The 18,508-nt window shown below is 44.5% G+C and overlaps 1 protein-coding gene across 2 annotated transcripts in view; it reads right to left on the reverse strand.

Moving 5' to 3' along the window:
- pgm2l1 (phosphoglucomutase 2-like 1) overlaps positions 1-18,508 on the reverse strand; it is a 142,256-nt gene that overhangs the window by 28,888 nt on the left and 94,860 nt on the right. For both annotated transcript variants that reach the window (XM_068033003.1, XM_068033002.1), the window contains exons 8-9: positions 13,781-13,878; positions 1,514-1,694 (exon numbers count right to left, since the gene is read on the reverse strand). In XM_068033003.1, the coding sequence (XP_067889104.1) occupies positions 1,514-1,694; positions 13,781-13,878 (279 nt within the window). The remainder of the gene's footprint in view (positions 1-1,513; positions 1,695-13,780; positions 13,879-18,508) is intronic.

The raw sequence follows: 18,508 nt of genomic DNA on the forward strand, positions 1-18,508 counted from the left end.
CGAGATGGATCATCAACTCGACACTTCTGGCTGAAGATTGTTGCAAATGCTTCAGCCTTATCTTTCGCACTGATGTGCTGGTCTCCCCCATCATTGAGGATGGGGATATTTGTGGAGCTACCTCCTGCAGTTAGTTGTTTAATTGTCCACCACCATTCACGGCTGGATGTGGCAGGACTGCAGAGCTTAGATCAAATCCGTTGGTTATGGGATCGCTTAGCTCTGTCTATCGCATGCTGCTTACGCAGTTTGGCATGCAAGTAGTCCTGGGTTGTAGCTTCACCAGGTTGACACCTCATTTTGAGGTATGCCTGGTGCTGCCCCTGGCATGCCCTCCTGCACTCTTCATTGAACCAGGGTTGGCAATGTAATACAATAGAGACTAAGATCACAGTCGCTGTACCTTGCATACTAGAACAGCTTTGGCAAAAAAGGCTGCAGAAGTAGCTTTCTTTTTATGAAAATACTGCACAAGGCAGGCATTTCTCCCCTAATGCACTGCTGATTTATATTCAGATAAAAGCACAATACTGCAGGTGCTGGAAAGCTGAAATAAAAACAAAGTGCAGAAAATACTGAGCAGGTCTGGCAGCATCTGTGGAGAGAGAATCAGAGTTAACGTTTCAGGTCAGAAATGGCAAAGGTTAGAAAAGAATTAGGTTTGAGCAAGTGAAGGGGGGTGGGCGTGATTTGGATTGTCCAATTAAAATTACTGACAAGCCACAGGCTTGTTAACACAACACTGTTTTAGCTACATATATTAATTTTAGTAGAAAATGCCTTCATACAATGCAGGCAATTTTACTTCATTTACTTAAACATCTCCCACCATTCAGTAACCAATGAAGGAAAACTTTCACAGCAATTGAAAAAACACTCACAAACACTGCTTTTAGTTTTGCTGTTTTAACAAGTGCACAAAAGGTTTAAGTTAACATGCACACGCTGTCTGAATGAATATTGAGAAAACACTGTGTCTACTACTCAACTTTTATTAACTAATCAGAAATACAATGAGCCACATTCAGATCCCCAATTAGCCACATGTGGCTCGTGGTTAATGTACTTCACAACATAGGATTTACAGCACAGAAGGAGGCTATTCGGCCCGACCAGTCCATGCTGGCAAAAAATGCCCTAAAGTTATCGACTCTTGCTGGGGATGATTCTATAGATGCCAACCAGCCAAGCTCCATGTGAGATCAGAAAGTGAGTGTTGGCAGAAGATCAACAGTTTCACAGCCACACCCCTACTGCTCACTATGCACACTTTCCTGCAGTAAGTTACTGAATAGCAGTGGGGGGATTGGGCAATTCCACTCCCCTAGCTTACCCAGGGGAAATTGTAGTGGTCCAAATGGGATCTTTAGTCACCTCGGTAAAACGGATCTATTCACAAACCCAATCTGGGATTATCTTTTGAAAATCTTAATCAGAAACCAAAGTCCAAAAAGAAGCCTCTTTATTGAAAATATCAGGAAAGGTTCTGAATTGCTGTAACCCTGTATCTCACCTCAAAGTGAAAGCCTTCATTAATAGCAAGTGCTTGCAGGATTTTGGAGGAGACAGTGGTTGCCAGCATATACACATTCTTCACGTCAGCCAGATCTGAATTTCTGTCTTTCCAACACTTAAACATCCACCAGCCTAGGAGTGCTCCTAGCTCGTTGCCAGAGAACACCTTCCAACTGCCACTGCAACAAGACACAGGAAGGAGGTCACATTACATTGCCAGATTTCTTTTGATAACTTCTTTGTATGAGTCTTTGGGCTCTTTGAGGTGAGTGATGCTGGTACTGAGGAATGGAACACAAGTGTCAGCATCGTCTTCATGATGATTCACCACGGCTGTTTTGAGGTGTGCGACATTGAGAGACAGAAACCCACTTACCATTGCTCCTTAGAGTTTTTTTTTAAAGAGATACAGCACTGAAACAGGCCCTTCGGCCCACCGAGTCTGTGCCGACCAACAACCACCCATTTATACTAACCCTACAGTAATCCCATATTCCCTACCACCTATCTACACTAGGGGCAATTTACAACAGTCAATTTACCTATCACCTGCAAGTCTTTGGCTGTGGGAGGAAACCGGAGTACCCGGCGAAAACCCACCCGATCACAGGGAGAACTTGCAAACTCCGCACAGGCAGTACCCAGAATCGAACCCGGGTCCCTGGAGCTGTGAGGCTGCGGTACTAACCACTGTGCCACCCAGATGTTGTGGAACATGTGTGTGAAAATTATCCCCCCTTCCTTCCGCTCTGAAGGTCTGACACTTGCTGGGGTATGGCTTTATGGGTGCTCCAGTCCTCCAGTACCCCACTCAAGTGGCCATTCCTCATTAGTGCATGGTGACTATTTTACCAAGGTATCACAGCTAAACTGGTCTTCAACTGACAGAGTACGAATTCTGCCCATTTTCTCACAAAATCACAGAATAGTTATAGTGCAGAAGGAGGCCATTCGGCCCATCACATCTGCATTGGCTCTCCTAATGAGCATTTCACCTAGTGCCATTCCCCTGCCTTCTCCCTGTAACCCTGCACATTCTTCCTTTTCATATAACTTTCCAAATATCGACTGGAAATACTATAGTTCGAGTACTTTAGATGGGTCAGTTTTTGTCCAGTGTGTGCAGGAGGGTTTTCTGACACAGTATGTGGACAGGCCAACCAGGGGCGATGCTACATTGGATTTGGTACTGGGTAATGAACCCAGCCAGGTGTTAGATTTAGATGTAGATGAGCACTTTGGTGATAGTGATCACAATTCGGTTAGGTTTACCTTAGCGATGGGCAGGGACAGGTATATTCCGCAGGGCAAGAATTATAGCTGGGGGAAAGGAAATGATGATTAGGCAAGATTTAGGATGCGTAGGATGGGGAAGGAAACTGCAGGGGATGGGAACAATCGAAATGTGGAGCTTATTCAAAGAGCAGCTACTGCGTGTCCTTGATAGGTATGTACCTGTGAGGCAGGGAGGAAGTTGTCGAGCGAGGGAGCCGTGGTTTACTAAAGAAGTTGAAGCGCTTGTCAAGAGGAAGAAGAAGGCTTATGTTAGGATGAGACGTGAAGGCTCAGTTAGGGCGCTTGAGAGCTACAAGCTAGCCAGGAAGGATCTAAAGGGAGAGCTAAGAAGAGCAAGGAGAGGACACGAGAAGTCATTGGCGGATAGGATCAGGGAAAACCCTAAGGCTTTCTATAGGTATATCAGGAATAAAAGAATGAATAGAGTTAAATTAGGGCCAATCAAGGATAGTAGTGGGAAGTTGTGTGTGGAATCAGAGGAGATAGGGGAAGTGTTAAATGAATATTTTGCGTCAGTATTTACAGTAGATAAAGAAAATGTTGTCGAGGAGAATACTGAGATTCAGGCTACTAGGCTAGATGGGATTGAGGTTCACAAGGAGGAGGTGTTAGCAATTTTGGAAAGTGTGAAAATAGATAAGTCCCCTGGGCCAGATGGGATTTATCCTAGGATTCTCTGGGAAGCTAGGGAGGAGATTGCAGAGCCTTTGTCCTTGATCTTTATGTCGTCATTGTCGACAGGAATAGTGCCGGAAGACTGGAGGATTGCAAATGTTGTCCCCTTGTTCAAGAAGGGGAGTAGAGACAGCCCTGGTAATTATAGACCTGTGAGCCTTACTTCGGTTGTGGGTAAAATGTTGGAAAAGGTTATAAGAGACAGGATGTATAATCATCTTGAAAAGAATAAGTTCATTAGCGATAGTCAGCACGGTTTTGTGACGGGTAGGTCGTGCCTCACAAACCTTATTGAGTTTTTAGAGAAGGTGACCAAACAGGTGGATGAGGGTAAAGCAGTGGATGTGGTGTATATGGATGTCAGTAAGGCGTTTGATAAGGTTCCCCATGGTAGGCTATTGCAGAAAATACGGAAGTATGGGGTTGAAGGTGATTTAGAGCTTTGGATCAGAAATTGGCTAGCTGAAAGAAGACAGAGGGTGGTGGTTGATGGCAAATGTTCATCCTGGAGTTTAGTTACTAGTTGTGTACCGCAAGGATCTGTTTTGGGGCCACTGCTGTTTGTCATTTTTATAAATGACCTGGAAGAGGGTGTAGAAGGGTGGGTTAGTAAATTTGCGGATGACACGAAAGTCGGTGGAGTTGTGGATAGTGCCGAAGGATGTTGTAGGGTACAGAGGGACATAGATAGGCTGCAGAGCTGGGCTGAGAGATGGCAAATGGAGTTTAATGCGGAAAAGTGCGAGGTGATTCACTTTGGAAGGAGTAACAGGAATGCAGAGTACTGGGCTAATGGGAAGATTCTTGGTAGTGCAGATGAACAGAGAGATCTTGGTGTCCAGGTGCATAAATCCCTGAAGGTTGCTACCCAGGTTAATAGGGCTGTTAAGAAGGCATATGGTGTGTTAGCTTTTATTAGTAGGGGGATTGAGTTTCGGAGCCACGATGTCATGCTGCAGCTGTACAAAACTCTGGTGAGACCGCACCTGGAGTATTGCGTGCAGTTCTGGTCACCGCATTATAGGAAGGATGTGGAAGCTATGGAAAGGGTGCAGAGGAGATTTACTAGGATGTTGCCTGATATGGAGGGAAGGTCTTATGAGGAAAGGCTGAGGGACTTGAGGTTGTTTTCATTGGAGAGAAGGAGGAGGAGAGGTGACTTAATAGAGACATATAAGATAATCAGAGGGTTAGATAGGGTGGATAGTGAGAGTCTTTTTCCTCGGATGGTGATGGCAAACACGAGGGGACATAGCTTTAAGTTGAGGGGTGATAGATATAGGACAGATGTCAGAGGTAGTTTCTTTACTCAGAGAGTAGTAGGGGCATGGAACGCCCTGCCTGCAACAGTAGTAGACTCGCCAACTTTAAGGGCATTTAAGTGGTCATTGGATAGACATATGGATGAAAATGGAATAGTGTAGGTCAGATGGTTTCACAGGTCGGCGCAACATCGAGGGCCGAAGGGCCTGTACTGCGCTGTAATGTTCTAATTCTAATAACAGTCTAATTCCCTTCTGAATGCTTCAATTGAATCTGCCTCCACCACACTGTCAGGCAGGGCATTCCAGATCTTAACCACTCGCTGTGTGAAAAAGTTTTCCTCATTTTTTTTTTGCTTCTTTTATCAATTACTTTAAATCTGTGCCTTCTTGTTCTCGATCCTTTCATGAGTGGGAACAGTTTTTCTCCACCAATTCTGTCCAGACCCCTCATGATTTTGAATACCTCTATCAAATCTCCTCTCAGCCTTCTCTTCAAGGAAAACAGTTCACATGTTTTTTTAAAATTAAAAATGCCTCTAGCCCAGACACACCAAGCCTAATGGTAAACCTCTAGCCTTCATAAGCTAACTCAGCACAGACTGGGAACTGAAACTCAGATGTTTGGTCCGTTTGCCTGGATGTTATTTTGGGTATCGCCTTCAGTCACGAGGCTATTGGGTGAGCTAAACGTTCTTTTAAGTGATTAATTTGCCATAACCTGTAGATCTATTTGAAATACTTCACAGACATTCCTCGTTTCTTTATAAAGTAGTCAGACCTTATATTGTAAATTATTCCATCTCGGGATGTGGGCCTTGCTGGTAAGGCCGGCATTTATTGTCCAAGCCTGGTTACCCTTGAAAAGGCTGTGGTGGGCAGCCCTCTTGAACCGATGCAGTATGTGTGGTGAAGGTACCAATGGAGCCCTCAGGGAACCATCAAGTCAGGGCTCATGCTATAAAGATGCGAACAGGTAATACTGAGCAAATAAGACTTGCTTCATACAATACCACACGTGCCAGACAATGACCATCTCCAACAAAAGAGAATCTAACCATCTCCCCTTGACATTCAAGGGCATTACCATCGCTGAATCCCCCACTATCAACATCCTAGGGGCTACCATTGACCGAAAACTGAACTGGAGTAGCCATATAAATACCATGGCTACAAGAGCAGGTCAGAGGCTAGGAATCCTGAGGCGAGTAACTCACCTCCTGACTCCCCAAAGCTTGTCCACAATCTACAAGGCACAAGTCAGGAGTGTGATGGAATACTCTTCACTTGCCTGGATGGGTGCAGCTCCAGGAACACTCAAGAAGCTCGACACCATCCAGGACAAAGCAGCCCGCTTGATTGGCACCCCATCTACAAACATTCACTCCCTCCACCACCGACGCACAGTGGCAGCAGTGTGTACCATCTACAAGATGCACTGCAGCAATGCACCAAGGCTCCTTCGACAGCACCTTCCAAACCTGCGACCTCTACCAACTAAAAGGACAAGGGCAGCAAATACATGGGAACACCACCACCTGCAAGTTCCCCTCCAAGTCACACACCACCCTGACTTGAAACTATATCGCCGTTCCTTCACTGTCGCTGGGTCAAAATCCTGGAACTCCCTTCCTAACAGCACTGTGGGTGTACCTACCCCACATGGACTGCAGCAGTTCAAGAAGGCAGCTCACCACCACCTTCTCAAGGGCAATTAGGGATGGGCAATAAATGGTGGCCTGGCCAGCGACGCCCACATCCAGTGAATGAATAAAAAAAAAACCTATTTCAGTCCTGTCAAAGTATTTGGGTGGGGTGGAGAAGTGAGACAATATACAGGTGATCCCTTCTCTCCTAAAAAGTGCTGACTCATGCGCCCCACCAAATCCTGCTGGAATCTCATCCAATCGGCCATTCATTGTGTACAAGTTTAAACAGTGAACACTGGAATATTCAACTGTGGGGGCATCATTGTTGAGCCTGATCCTATCTTTATCCAACGCCCACACACACGCATTCTCCAGCATGGGCCATTGGACAGAGTTCAGAAGCAAGAGCTCCCACTGATTCCCAACTTTCCCTTTCTCTTGCCCAGTCTAGCCCGCAAACAATCACAGTGTTTTATTTCTGAGGCCATCGGACATGGAATAGGATAAAACCGGGATTTTTCTGCTCAACATAGCTCAGTGGCATAAGAGTCTGGTAGGTCATTTCCTGTAAATTTTAAACAAATCTACAAAATCAAAACAAAAAGAAATCTGGAAAAATAAATCTATTACAAATCATCCTGTGGTTAGGGTTTGAGTTAATATTCATCATTGTAAATTCCTGTGACAACATTTCCCATTCCATTTTGCCATGCCACAAGGTTGCTTTGTGCAATGGGATTCTGAATATTCTCTCCCAATTGTTTCATCACCTCATTTGTAAAAATAAAATTAGCTTGAGGGCGGGTAATTCTGCAAGCAATTTATGGAAGTAATTTTACTTTAAAAAAAGTTACATTGGAACATGCTGGAGTCAAGCAAAAAGCACGTACAACCAGTTCAGTTACAGATTCTGATGCAATGTCAAGCAATGGAATGTAATCCTATAATGGAAAAGTCCCCTCACTTTACAATGATCTTTGGTATAAAACTGGCCCCAACAGCACTTAATTTTCTTTGAGCTTTTAAAACATCTATAAATGTAAAATTAGCTTTGAAATTTTAATCTACAAAGCAGTGAAGTGCCCAGGCATGGCTGGGACTGTAGGCTCCTGGCTGACTGTAACCCTCATGACACCATGTTCCACTCACTGCTCTAAAAGGCAATGGTGTTTACATTGCAGGGAGGGATTTATATCTCATTATGACAAGGATTATTTAAAAAAATATATATATTCTTGGGACGGGAGCGTCATTGCACGTCCCTAATTACCACTGAGAAGGTGGTGGTCAGGGGAATTTATTATGGGGGATAAAGAAATGGCTGACCAACTAAATGCATACTTTGGTTCTGTCTTCACAAAGGAGGACACAAATATCATACCAGAAGTGTTGGGGAATACAGGACGTAGTGAGAGAGAGGAACTGAAAGAAATCAGTATTAGGAGAGAGATGGTGTTGGGGAAATTGATGGGATTGAAGGCCAATAAATCCCCAGGGCCTGATTGTATGCATCCCAGAGTACTTAAGGAAGTGGCCCTAGAAATAGTGCATGTATTGGTCGTCATCTTCCAAGATTCTACAGACTCTGGAACAGTTCCTACAGATTGGAGGGTAGCTAATGTAACCTCACTATTTAAAAAGGGAGGTAGAGAGAAAGCAGGAAATTACAGACCAGTCAGCCTGACGTCGGTAGTGGGAAAATTTCTAGAGTCCATTATCAAAGATTTTATAGCAGAGCACTTAGAGAACAGTGGTAGAATCGGACAGAATCAGCATGGATTTACGAAAGGGAAATCATGCTTGACAAATCTACTAGAATTCTTTGAGGATGTAACTAGTAGAGTTGATGAGGAGGAACCAATGGATGTGGTTTATTTGGACGTTCAGAAGGCTTTCAAAAAAGTCGCACATAAGAGATTAGCATGTAAAATTAAAGCGCATAGGATTGGGGGTAGTATATTGCAATGAATAGAAAATTAGTTGGCGGACAGGAAACAAAGAGTAGGGATAAATGGGTCTTTTTCCGAATGGCAGGCAGTGATTAGTGGGGTACTGCAGGGATTGGTGCTAGGAGCCCAGCTATTCACAACATACATTAATGATTTAGAGGAGGGAACTAAATGTAATATCCCCAAATTTGCAAATGACACAAAACTGGGTGGGAGGGTGAGCTGTGAGGAGGATGCAGAGAGGCTTCAGGGTGATTTGGACAAGTTGAGTGAGTGGGCTAATGCATGGCAGATGCAGTATAATGTGGATAAATGTGAGATTATCCACTTTGGTAGCAAAAACAGGAAGGCAGATTATCTGAATGGCTATAAACTGGGAGAGGGGAAAATGCAGCGAGACCTGGGTGTTCTTGTACACCAGTCGCTGAAGGGAAGTTGCAACATGCGGTAAAAAAGGCAAATGGTATGTTGGCCTTCATAGCGAGAGGATTCGAGTATAGGAGCAGGGATGTCTTGCTGCAATTATACAGGGCCTTGTTGAGGCCACACCTGGAATATTGTGTGCAGTTTTGGTCTCCTTATCGGAGGAAGCATGTTCTTGCTATCGAGGGAGTGCAGCAAAGATTTACCAGACTGATTCCTGGGATTGCAGGACTGACGTATGAGGAGAGATTGAGTTGGTTAGGATTATATTCGGTGGAGTTCAGAAGAGTGAGGGGGGGATCTCATAGAAAACTATAAAATTCTAACAGGACTTGACAGGGTAGATGCAGGAAGGTTGTTCCCGGTGGTGGGAGAGTCCAGAACCAGGAGTCACAGTCTAAGGAAAAGGGGTAAACCTTTCAGGACAATGAGGAGAAATTTCTTCACCCAGAGAGTGGTGAGCCTGTGGAATTTGCTACCACAGAAAGCAGTTGAGGCCAAAACATTATATGTTTTCAAGAAGCAGTTAGATATAGCTCCTGGGTCTAAAGGGATCAATAGGTTTGGGGCAAAAGCAGGAACAGGCTACTGAGTTGGATGACCAGCCATGATCATAATGAATGGCAGAGCAGGTTCGAAGGGCTGAATGGCCTACTCCTGCTCCTATTTTCTATGTTTCTAGAATTGCTGCAGTCTCTAAGTTGTGAAGGTACTCCCACAGTGCATTTAGGGAGGGAGTTCCAGGATTTTGACCCAGTGACAATGAAGGAACGGTGATACAGTGGTATGTGACTTACATAAGAACGTAAGAAATAGGAGCAGGAGTAGACCATATGGCCCGTTGAACTTGCTCCATTATTCAACAGAATCATGGCTGAACTTTGGCTTCAATTCCATTTTCTTGCCCGCTTCCCATATCCCTCGATTCCTGAGAGATAAACATTTCCGTCTATCTCAGCCTGAAATATATTCAATGAAGGAGCATCCACAACCCTGCTGCCCTTGTTCTTCTAGGTGGTACAGTTTAGAAGGTACTGTCGAAGGAGCCTGAGCGAGTTGCTGCAGTGCATCTTGTAGATGTTACACACCGCTGCCACTGTACGCCAGTGATAGAGGGAGTGAATGTTTAAGGTGGTTGATGGCGTGCCAATCAAGTGGGCTGCTGTGTCTTGGATGGTGTCGAGCTTTCTGAGTGTTGTTGGAGCTGTACTCATCCAGGCAAGTAGAGAATATTCCATCACACTCCTGACTTGTGCCTGGTAGATAGTGGATATGCTTTGAGGAGTTAGGTGGTGAGTCACTGGCTGCAGAATTCCCAGCCTCTGACCTGCTCTTGTAGCCGCAGTATTTATATGGCTGGTCCAGTTAAATTTCTGGTCAGTAGTAACCCCCAAGATGTCAAAGGTGGGGGATTCAGCGATGGTAATGCCATTGAATGTCAAGAGGAGATGGTTAGGTTCTCTCTTGTTGGAGATGGTCATTGCCTGGCACTTGCGTGGTGCAAATATTACTTGGCACTTATCAGCCCAAGCATGAATATTGTCCAAGTCCTCCTGCATGCAGGCAGGGACTGCTTCAGTATCTGAGGAGTTGCAAATGGAACTGAACACTGTGATCATAGCGAACATCCACACTTCTGACCTTAAGTTGGAGAGAAGGTCATTGATGAAGCAGCTAATGATGGTTGGCCCTAGGACACTACCCTGAGAAACTCCTACAGTGATGTCCTGGGGCTGAGATGATTGGCCTCCAACAACCACAACCATCTTTGTGCTCGGTATGACTCCAACCAGTGGGGAGTTTTCCCCCTGAATCGAACTGACTTCAATTTTGCTAGGGTTCCTTGAGGCCAAATGCTGCCTTGATGTCAAGGGATATCATGTTGCCTTGATGTCATGTTGTCCATGTTTGGATCAAGGCTGTAATGAGGTCTGGAGCTGATTGGCCCAGGCAGAACCCAAACTGAGCTTTGGTGAACAGGTTATTGCTGAGTAAGTGCTGCTTGATAGCACTGTTGACAACACCTTCCATCACTTTGCAGATGATTGAGAGCAGACTGATGGGGCAGTAATTGGCCGGGTTGGATTTATCCAACTTCTTTCTCCACAGATGCTGCCATACCTGCTGAGTATTTCCAGCATTTCTTGTTTTTATTTCAGATTTCCAGCATCCACAGTATTTTGCTTTTATTATTATATTGGATTTATCCAGCTTTTAATGGACTGGACATACCTCAGCAATTTCCACATTGTCAGGTAGATGCCGGTGTTGTAGCTGTACTGAAATAGCTTGGTTAAGGGCACAGCTAGTTCTGGAACATATGTCTTCATACTATAGCTGGGATATTGTCAAGGCCCATAGCCTTTGCAATATCCAGTAACTTCAGTTGTTTTCTTGTTATCATGTGGACTGAATCGAATTTGCTGAAGACTGGCATCTATGATGTTGGGGACCTCAGGCGGAGACAGAGATGGATCATCCATTTGACACTTCTGGTTGAAGATGGTTGTAAATGCTTCAGCCTTGTTTTCTGCATTGGTGCGCTGGGCACGCCCCCATCATTGAGGATGGCAATGTTTTTGAAGCCTCCTCTGGTTAGTTGTTTAATTGTCCACCACAATTCACAACCGGATGTCACAGGACCGCAGAGCTTTGACCTGCTCCATTGGTTGTGGGATCACTTAGCTCTGTCTATAGCATGCTGCTTCCGCTGTTTAGCATGCATATAGTCCTGTGTGGTATCTTATTTTTTAGGTATGCCTGGTTCTGCTCCTGTTATGCGCTCCTACACACCTCATTGAATCAGGTCTCCTGGCTTGATGGTAATGGTAGAATGAGGGATACGCTGGGCCATAAGGTTACAGATTGTGGTTGAAGATAATTCTGCTGCTGCTGATGGCCCACAGCGCCACATGGATACCCAGTTTTGAGCTAGATCTGTTCTGAATCTATCCCATTTAGCACAGCGGTAGTGCCACAGATGATGGAGGATGTCCTCAGCGTGAAGCAGCACGTTGAGGTGGCTGCTCCTAACAATACTGTCATGGGTAGATGCATCCACAGCAGGTAGATTGTTGAGGACAATGTCAAGTAGGTTTTTCCCTATTGTTGGTTCTCTCACCACCTGCCGCAGGCCCAGTCTGGCAGACATGTCCTTCAGGGCTCAGCCAGCTTGAACAATAGTGGTGCTCCCGAGCCACTCTTCGTAGTGCACTATGAGTTCCCAGAGTACATTCTATGCCTTTGCTACTCTTAGTTCTTTTTACAAGTGGTGTTCAATGTGGAGAAGACTGATTCATCAGTTGAGTGAGGGCAGTAGCTGGTAATCAGCAGGAGGCTTCCTTGATCAGGTTTGACCTGATACCATGAGACTTTATGGGGTCCAGAGTCAATGTTGAGTACTCCCAGGGCCACTCCCTCCTGACTGTACACCTCTGGTGGGTCTGTCCTGCTAGTGGGGCAAGAAATATACAGCAATAGTGATGGATGAGTCTGGGACATTGGCAATACTGGTAGAATTCAGTGAGTATGACTGACAGGTTGTGGCTTGACTAGTCTTGTGCCAAAATTAGGAGAGCTATCCCAGATGTTAGTAGGCTTTGCTGGGTCAACTGGACAGGGTGCGCCTTTGTCGTTTCCAGTGCCTAGGTCGATGCTGGGTGGTCCGTCCAGTAGAGTCAACCACATTGATGTGGGTCTGGAGTCATGTGCAGGCCAGACCAGATAAGGATGGCAGATTTCCTTCCCTGAAGGACATTAGTGAACCAGATGGGATTTTATGACAATCTGATAGTTTCATAGTCACCATTGTGACCATGCATTTTATTCCAGATTTATTAATTAACTGAATTTAAAGTCCCCCAGCTGCCATGGTGAGATTTGAACTCATGTCTCTGAAGTCTGGGCCTCTGGATTACTGGTCCAGTAAGATAACCACTAAGTTACCATTGAAGAGGGTGGCTCTGTAATGTAACCTTGGCCACCTTGTTATCCAGTCTCCTGTTTATGTTCCACGATTGATTAAGTAACAATGGAAAATAGTGCATGTAGGAGGATTCACTTATGTGCAAACCGGGTGCTCCGGTTTCCTCCCACATGCCAAAGACTTGCAGGTTGATAGGTAAATTGGCCATTATAAATTGCCCCTAGTATAGGTAGGTGGTAGGGAAATATAGGGACAGGTGGGGATGTGATAGGAATATGGAATTAGTGTAGGATTAGTATAAATGGGTGGTTGATGGTCAGCACAGGCTCGGTGGGCCGAAGGGCCTGTTTCAGTGCTGTATCTCTAAACTAAACTAAACCCTAACACTGTAAGCTCATCATGGACATGGGGAACTACATTAGTGGTATGAGAGATCATGGGCAGATCAGAAATGGGAGTTGCAGACTATCAGGACCATTGGCACCCTGCTGTTGAAAGTACAAGGCAAAGATCCATCCCAAATGAGACTCAGGCAACAAGAGTTCCTTTCACTTTAGAAGGTTGCTTACAACATGTTTGCTGTCAGAGGCAACCATTATAGAATGATAATACAGTACAGAGGCCATTCGGCCCACTGGATGCACCAAGCTATCCAATTAAACTCACTCCCCCTGCTCTTTTCCCCGTAGCCCTGTAAGTTATTTCCCTTCAGGCATTCATCCAGCTCCCTTTTGAAAATTACTACAGAATCTGCTTCCACCACCCTTTCAGGCAGTACATTCCAGATCATATCAATTTGCTGTGTAAAAAGGTGTTTCCTTATCACACCTTTGGTTCTTTTGCCAATCACCTTAAATCTGCGTCCTCTGGTTACCGACATACAATCATAGAATGATACAACAGAGAAGGCGACCATTGGGCCCAACCATGTCAAGTAAATGGGGTATTTAAAAAAATTATGTGCACCACGCAGTGTTACACCTATCCTACTGTGAACAGTAGCAGTTTTATTTAGAATGTAAAGAATTTTTTTTTAAAATCATAAGTGTCAGAATTATTTTGTAAAATGCAATTACTGATACTTACTCCTCTTGTTGTTCTGCAACAGCCAGTCTGTCTGCATCAGGGTCTGTGGCCAATACAACCCGAGCATCTTCTTTCTCAGCCAACTGGATTGCTAGAATCTAGCAAAAGAGAGCAGGGAAAGGTCACATCAGCTAGAGTCCTATTTACAGTAAGGATTCAATACTGAGTTAAGCAATCATCTTTGGCATGCAAATATATTGTAAGCAGTGAAAGAGCAAGAGAGTGAGAGCGAGAGAGACAGATCCAGTTTTGAATCCTACACTGAATCCCATGGGATCCCAGAAGACGATCTCGTTGTGAACTAAATAAATGGGCTCAAAAATCTGCAAATTACAATCCCAGCATCAGGAGTCCCTGTGCCTGCCGACACCATCAGACGTCACTGCCCTTTAAAATAGTGGGCAGAGGCTTATCTACAAGGCCAACTGAGAAATCCTGTAATTTTTCCAGAATTACAGCAGCACTCTAGCAGAAACCCCAAATATTTTCAGAGACAGTGGGTCTAAACTCTCAAGGTCCAGCTGAGTGTGTGTGTGTGTATATATATATATATATATATATATATAAAAAAAACTGCAAATGTACCTAACTAGGAGATTTATATGCAATTCCAGATTACGCTCTTGAGTTTATGTGCACCAGTCGAATAGTTATGAGTATAATGAAGTCCCAAACCAATAAGGAAACCAAATTAGCACTGTTTTGCACAGATGCTAGTCTGGAGTCAAGACACAAAATAGGCCAACTCAGCATTTATACTGGTGCTAAACACAAAAATTGCTTTGCACTGACTGCATATGCTGTAACATCAGCCTCCACACTAGACTACAATTGATGATACAATTTTACTGCTTATACCTCATACACACAGTAGCATCCTCATTTCCAACGAAGATACATTCCTAACAATTAGCCTCTCAACAGAAAGCGTTCTTAGGTTCATTAATTTTATTAATACTCCTGTTAGTTTATTTTTGTTTTATTATTTTATTTTGAGCTACCATTAGCTGTCCCTCGAGAAGGTGGTGTTGGGCTGCCTTCTTGGACTGCTGCAGTCTGTGAGATGAAGGTACTCCTACAGTGCTGTTAGTGGCAATGGAGGAACCGCAATATAAAGGCCTGTTCGGGTATTCAATTGAAACCCGACCCGGGCCCGACCCAACCACATCCAACCCAAACCCGACCCCCGAGTCCTTTGATTTTTTCCCGCGCCCGACCCGACTACCAGAATGAAGTTAATTATATCAAAGAGGTTGTGCTCGACCTCGTCCAAAAGTTGACATCCTCCGTTCCGGCAGCAGCCTATTCCTACTGAATCGTGCAGATGGAGGCCAACCAGTGCAGAGTCTGGATGCACGTTTCCCGCCTTGATGTCCCGGCTGTTCAAATTTTGAAGCTTAATTCCCTTTCCCTCCCTGAGCAAAAGGCAGCACCGTGTCCAACCCAACCCGACCCGAGCCCGAATGCCGGACCCGGAAGAGAGACGCGACCCGAACCGAACCGAACCCGATACATGTTGTCGGGTCTGGTCGTGTTTGGGTTGGGTAGCCATGCTCTACCGCGATATATTTCCAAACCAGGAGGATGAGTGAATTGGAGGTGATTGTGTTCCCATGCACCTGCTGCCCTTGTCCTTCTAGGTAGTGAACATACATACGAATCAGGAGTAGGCCACTCGGCCCTTCAAGCCTGCTCCGCCATTCAGTAAGTTCATGGCTGAACTGATTACTCCACATTTCCACCTACTCCTGATAACCTTTCACCCCCATGCTTATCAAGAATCTATCTACCTCAGTTGCCAGCATTCGCCAGAGCTGGCGGGCAGCCATAAAGACAGGGCTAAATTGTGGCGAGTCGAAGAGACTTAGTAGTTGGCAGGAAAAAAGACAGAGGCGCAAGGGGAGAGCCAACTGTGCAACAGCCCCGACAAACAAATTTCTCTGCAGCACCTGTGGAAGAGCCTGTCACTCCAGAATTGGCCTTTATAGCCACTCCAGGCGCTGCTTCACAAACCACTGACCACCTCCAGGCGCGTATCCATTGTCTCTCGAGATAAGGAGGCCCAAAAGAAAGAATCTACCTCTACCTTAAAAATATTCCAAGACTCTGCTTCCACTGTCTTTTGAGGAAGAGAATTCCAAAGACTCACGACCCTCAGAGAAAAAAATTCTCCACATTTCTGTCTTAAATGACGACCCCTTATTTTTAAACAGTCACCCCTGGTTCTAGATTCTCCCACAAGGGGAAACATCCTTTCCACGTCCACCCTGTCAAAGCCCCTCAGGATCTTATATGTTTCAATCAAGTCGCCTCTTACTCTTCTAAATTCCAGCAGATACAAGCCTAGCCTGTCCAATCTTTCCTCGTAAGACAGCCCGTCCATTCCAGGTATTAGTCTAGTAAACCTTCTCTGTACTGAGAGTAGCATATTTGGGATTTGCAAAAGCAATTAACAGTACAATGTCTGTACAAATGTTAACATGCATGTGTTTACTTTTAGTTTCACTTTAGCACTTTAAACTGAAGACTCAATATCACTGATTTGGGAGCATGACTACTTTTATGCTTTGCTACCCCCAAAACATTTGTTATTTTCCTGTACAACTGAAGACCATAAGACAAGAGAATGGAGACTGAGACTGAGCGAAGGATCATGAATGCCAAAGTTTGTAGGATTAATGCAGCTACAAACTATGTAAATGGAGTAAAATAGTTGGGAGATGCAAGAGAGAGACATCTGTAGGGTTGATCTGTAATTTCTGCAGCAAAGCATCCTTTGTGATCTTGGTGTTGGTTGTGAATGTTTGTAACATTTATTCATTAATAAATGAACATACAAAGACAAGTGTTTAATGCCCTGTCCCAGAATTTATCCTAGTCATATAGGCACAGGACTATCGTTTTTTTGTCTACATTATTACAAAGTCCACATTCCTAACAGCTGATCATCATGCACAGACCTTGCATCACAAGTGTGAAAAATTTGTAAAATACAGGAGCCAATCCTTCCTGGTGGATTTTCTAAGCCTTTTAGTTAACAATCTACCTCTGTCCCATTAATAGACTGCAAGAAAGTACTTGCTAGTTCTAGTGCTACAATTAATAATGGTATTTTTTCTAGAGTTAGAAGCAGTCAAGATAGGAAGGAGACAGCAAAAGCTCTAGTATCCATAGATCATCAATAGAAAAATAGTACCAGAGAACTGATGGACAGCTAATGTTACTCCTATATTCAAAAGGGGAGATGGAATGAATCCAGAAAACTATAGACCAGTTAGCTCAACATCAATGATGGATTCTACTATATTTTCTTTCTTAAAAGATATCAAAATATTGTCTTTAACCAAGCATACCCTTCACTGTGTGATGTGGCACTACCATCGTGCTGAAAGGGATATACACAGAATAAATCTAGCAGCTCAAAACTGGGCATCCATGAGGCACTGTGGACCATCAGCAGCAGCAGCATTTATATTCCAGCACAATCTGTAATCTCATGGCCCAGTGTATCCCTCACCATTACCATCAATTAGGGGACAAACTCTGGTTCAATGAAAAGTGTAGGACAGGATACCAAAAGCAGTGCCAGACATACCTAAAAATGAGGCACCAACCTGGTTAACCTACAACACAGGACTTCAGGAATGCTAAAGATGGAGCTAAGTGATCCCACAACCAACAGATCAGATCAAAGCTATGCAGTCCTGCTACATCCAGTTGTAAATAGTGGTGCACAATTAGCCAACTGATGGGCGGAAGAGGCTCCATTAATATCCCCATCCTCAACGATGACAGATCCCAGCATGTCAGTGCAAAAGACAAGGCTGAAGTGTTTGCAACCATCCTCAGCCAGAAGTGCTGAGCGGACAATCCATCTCAGCATCTTCCTGAGGTCCCCACTATCACAGATACCAGTCTTTAGAAAATTCAATTCACTCCACGTGATATCACAAAACAGCTGAGCGCACTGGATACAGCTAAGGATATGGGCCCCGAAAACATCCTCGCTATATTGCTGAAGACTTCTGCTCTTGAACAAACAGTGCCTCTAGCCAAGCTGTTCCAGTACAGCTACAACATTGGCATCTACTTGATAAAGTGGAAAATTATCCAAGTATGTCCTGTCCACAAAAAGGAGAAATCAAATCCAGCCAATTATCGTCTCATCAATCTGCTTTCAATCATGAGCAAAAGAATGGAAGGCGTTGACAGTGCTATTAAGTGGTACTTACACAACAATAACCAGCTCATTGTGCTCAGCTCCAAACCTCATTACAGCCCCTTGGTCCAAGCATGGACCAAAGAGCTGAATTCAAGAGGTGAAGTGAAAGTGTTGCTCTTGGCATCAATATTCAATTGCATATATATGGATACTAGCCTTTGATCGGTTATCAAAAAACCCTTATAAAATTGAAGTCAATGGGAATCGGGGGAAGGCTCTCCACTGATCTCACAGGAAAATGGTTGTGGTTCTTGCAGGCCAATCATCTCAGCCCCAGGACATTGCTGCAGGAGTTCCTCAAAGCAGGGTCCTGGGCCCAAACATCTTCAGCTGCTTCATCAATGACGTTCCCTCCAAAATCAGGTCAGAAGTGGGGATGTGCGCTGATGATTCCACAGTGTATTGTTCCATTCTCAACTCCTCAGATAATGAAAGAGTCTGTGCCCTCATGCTGCATGTCCTGAACAAACAATCCAGGCTTGGGCTGAAAAGTGGCAAGTACCATT

The sequence above is a fragment of the Heterodontus francisci genome, chromosome 6 (assembly GCF_036365525.1).
Source record: "Heterodontus francisci isolate sHetFra1 chromosome 6, sHetFra1.hap1, whole genome shotgun sequence".
NCBI lineage: Eukaryota > Metazoa > Chordata > Chondrichthyes > Heterodontiformes > Heterodontidae > Heterodontus > Heterodontus francisci.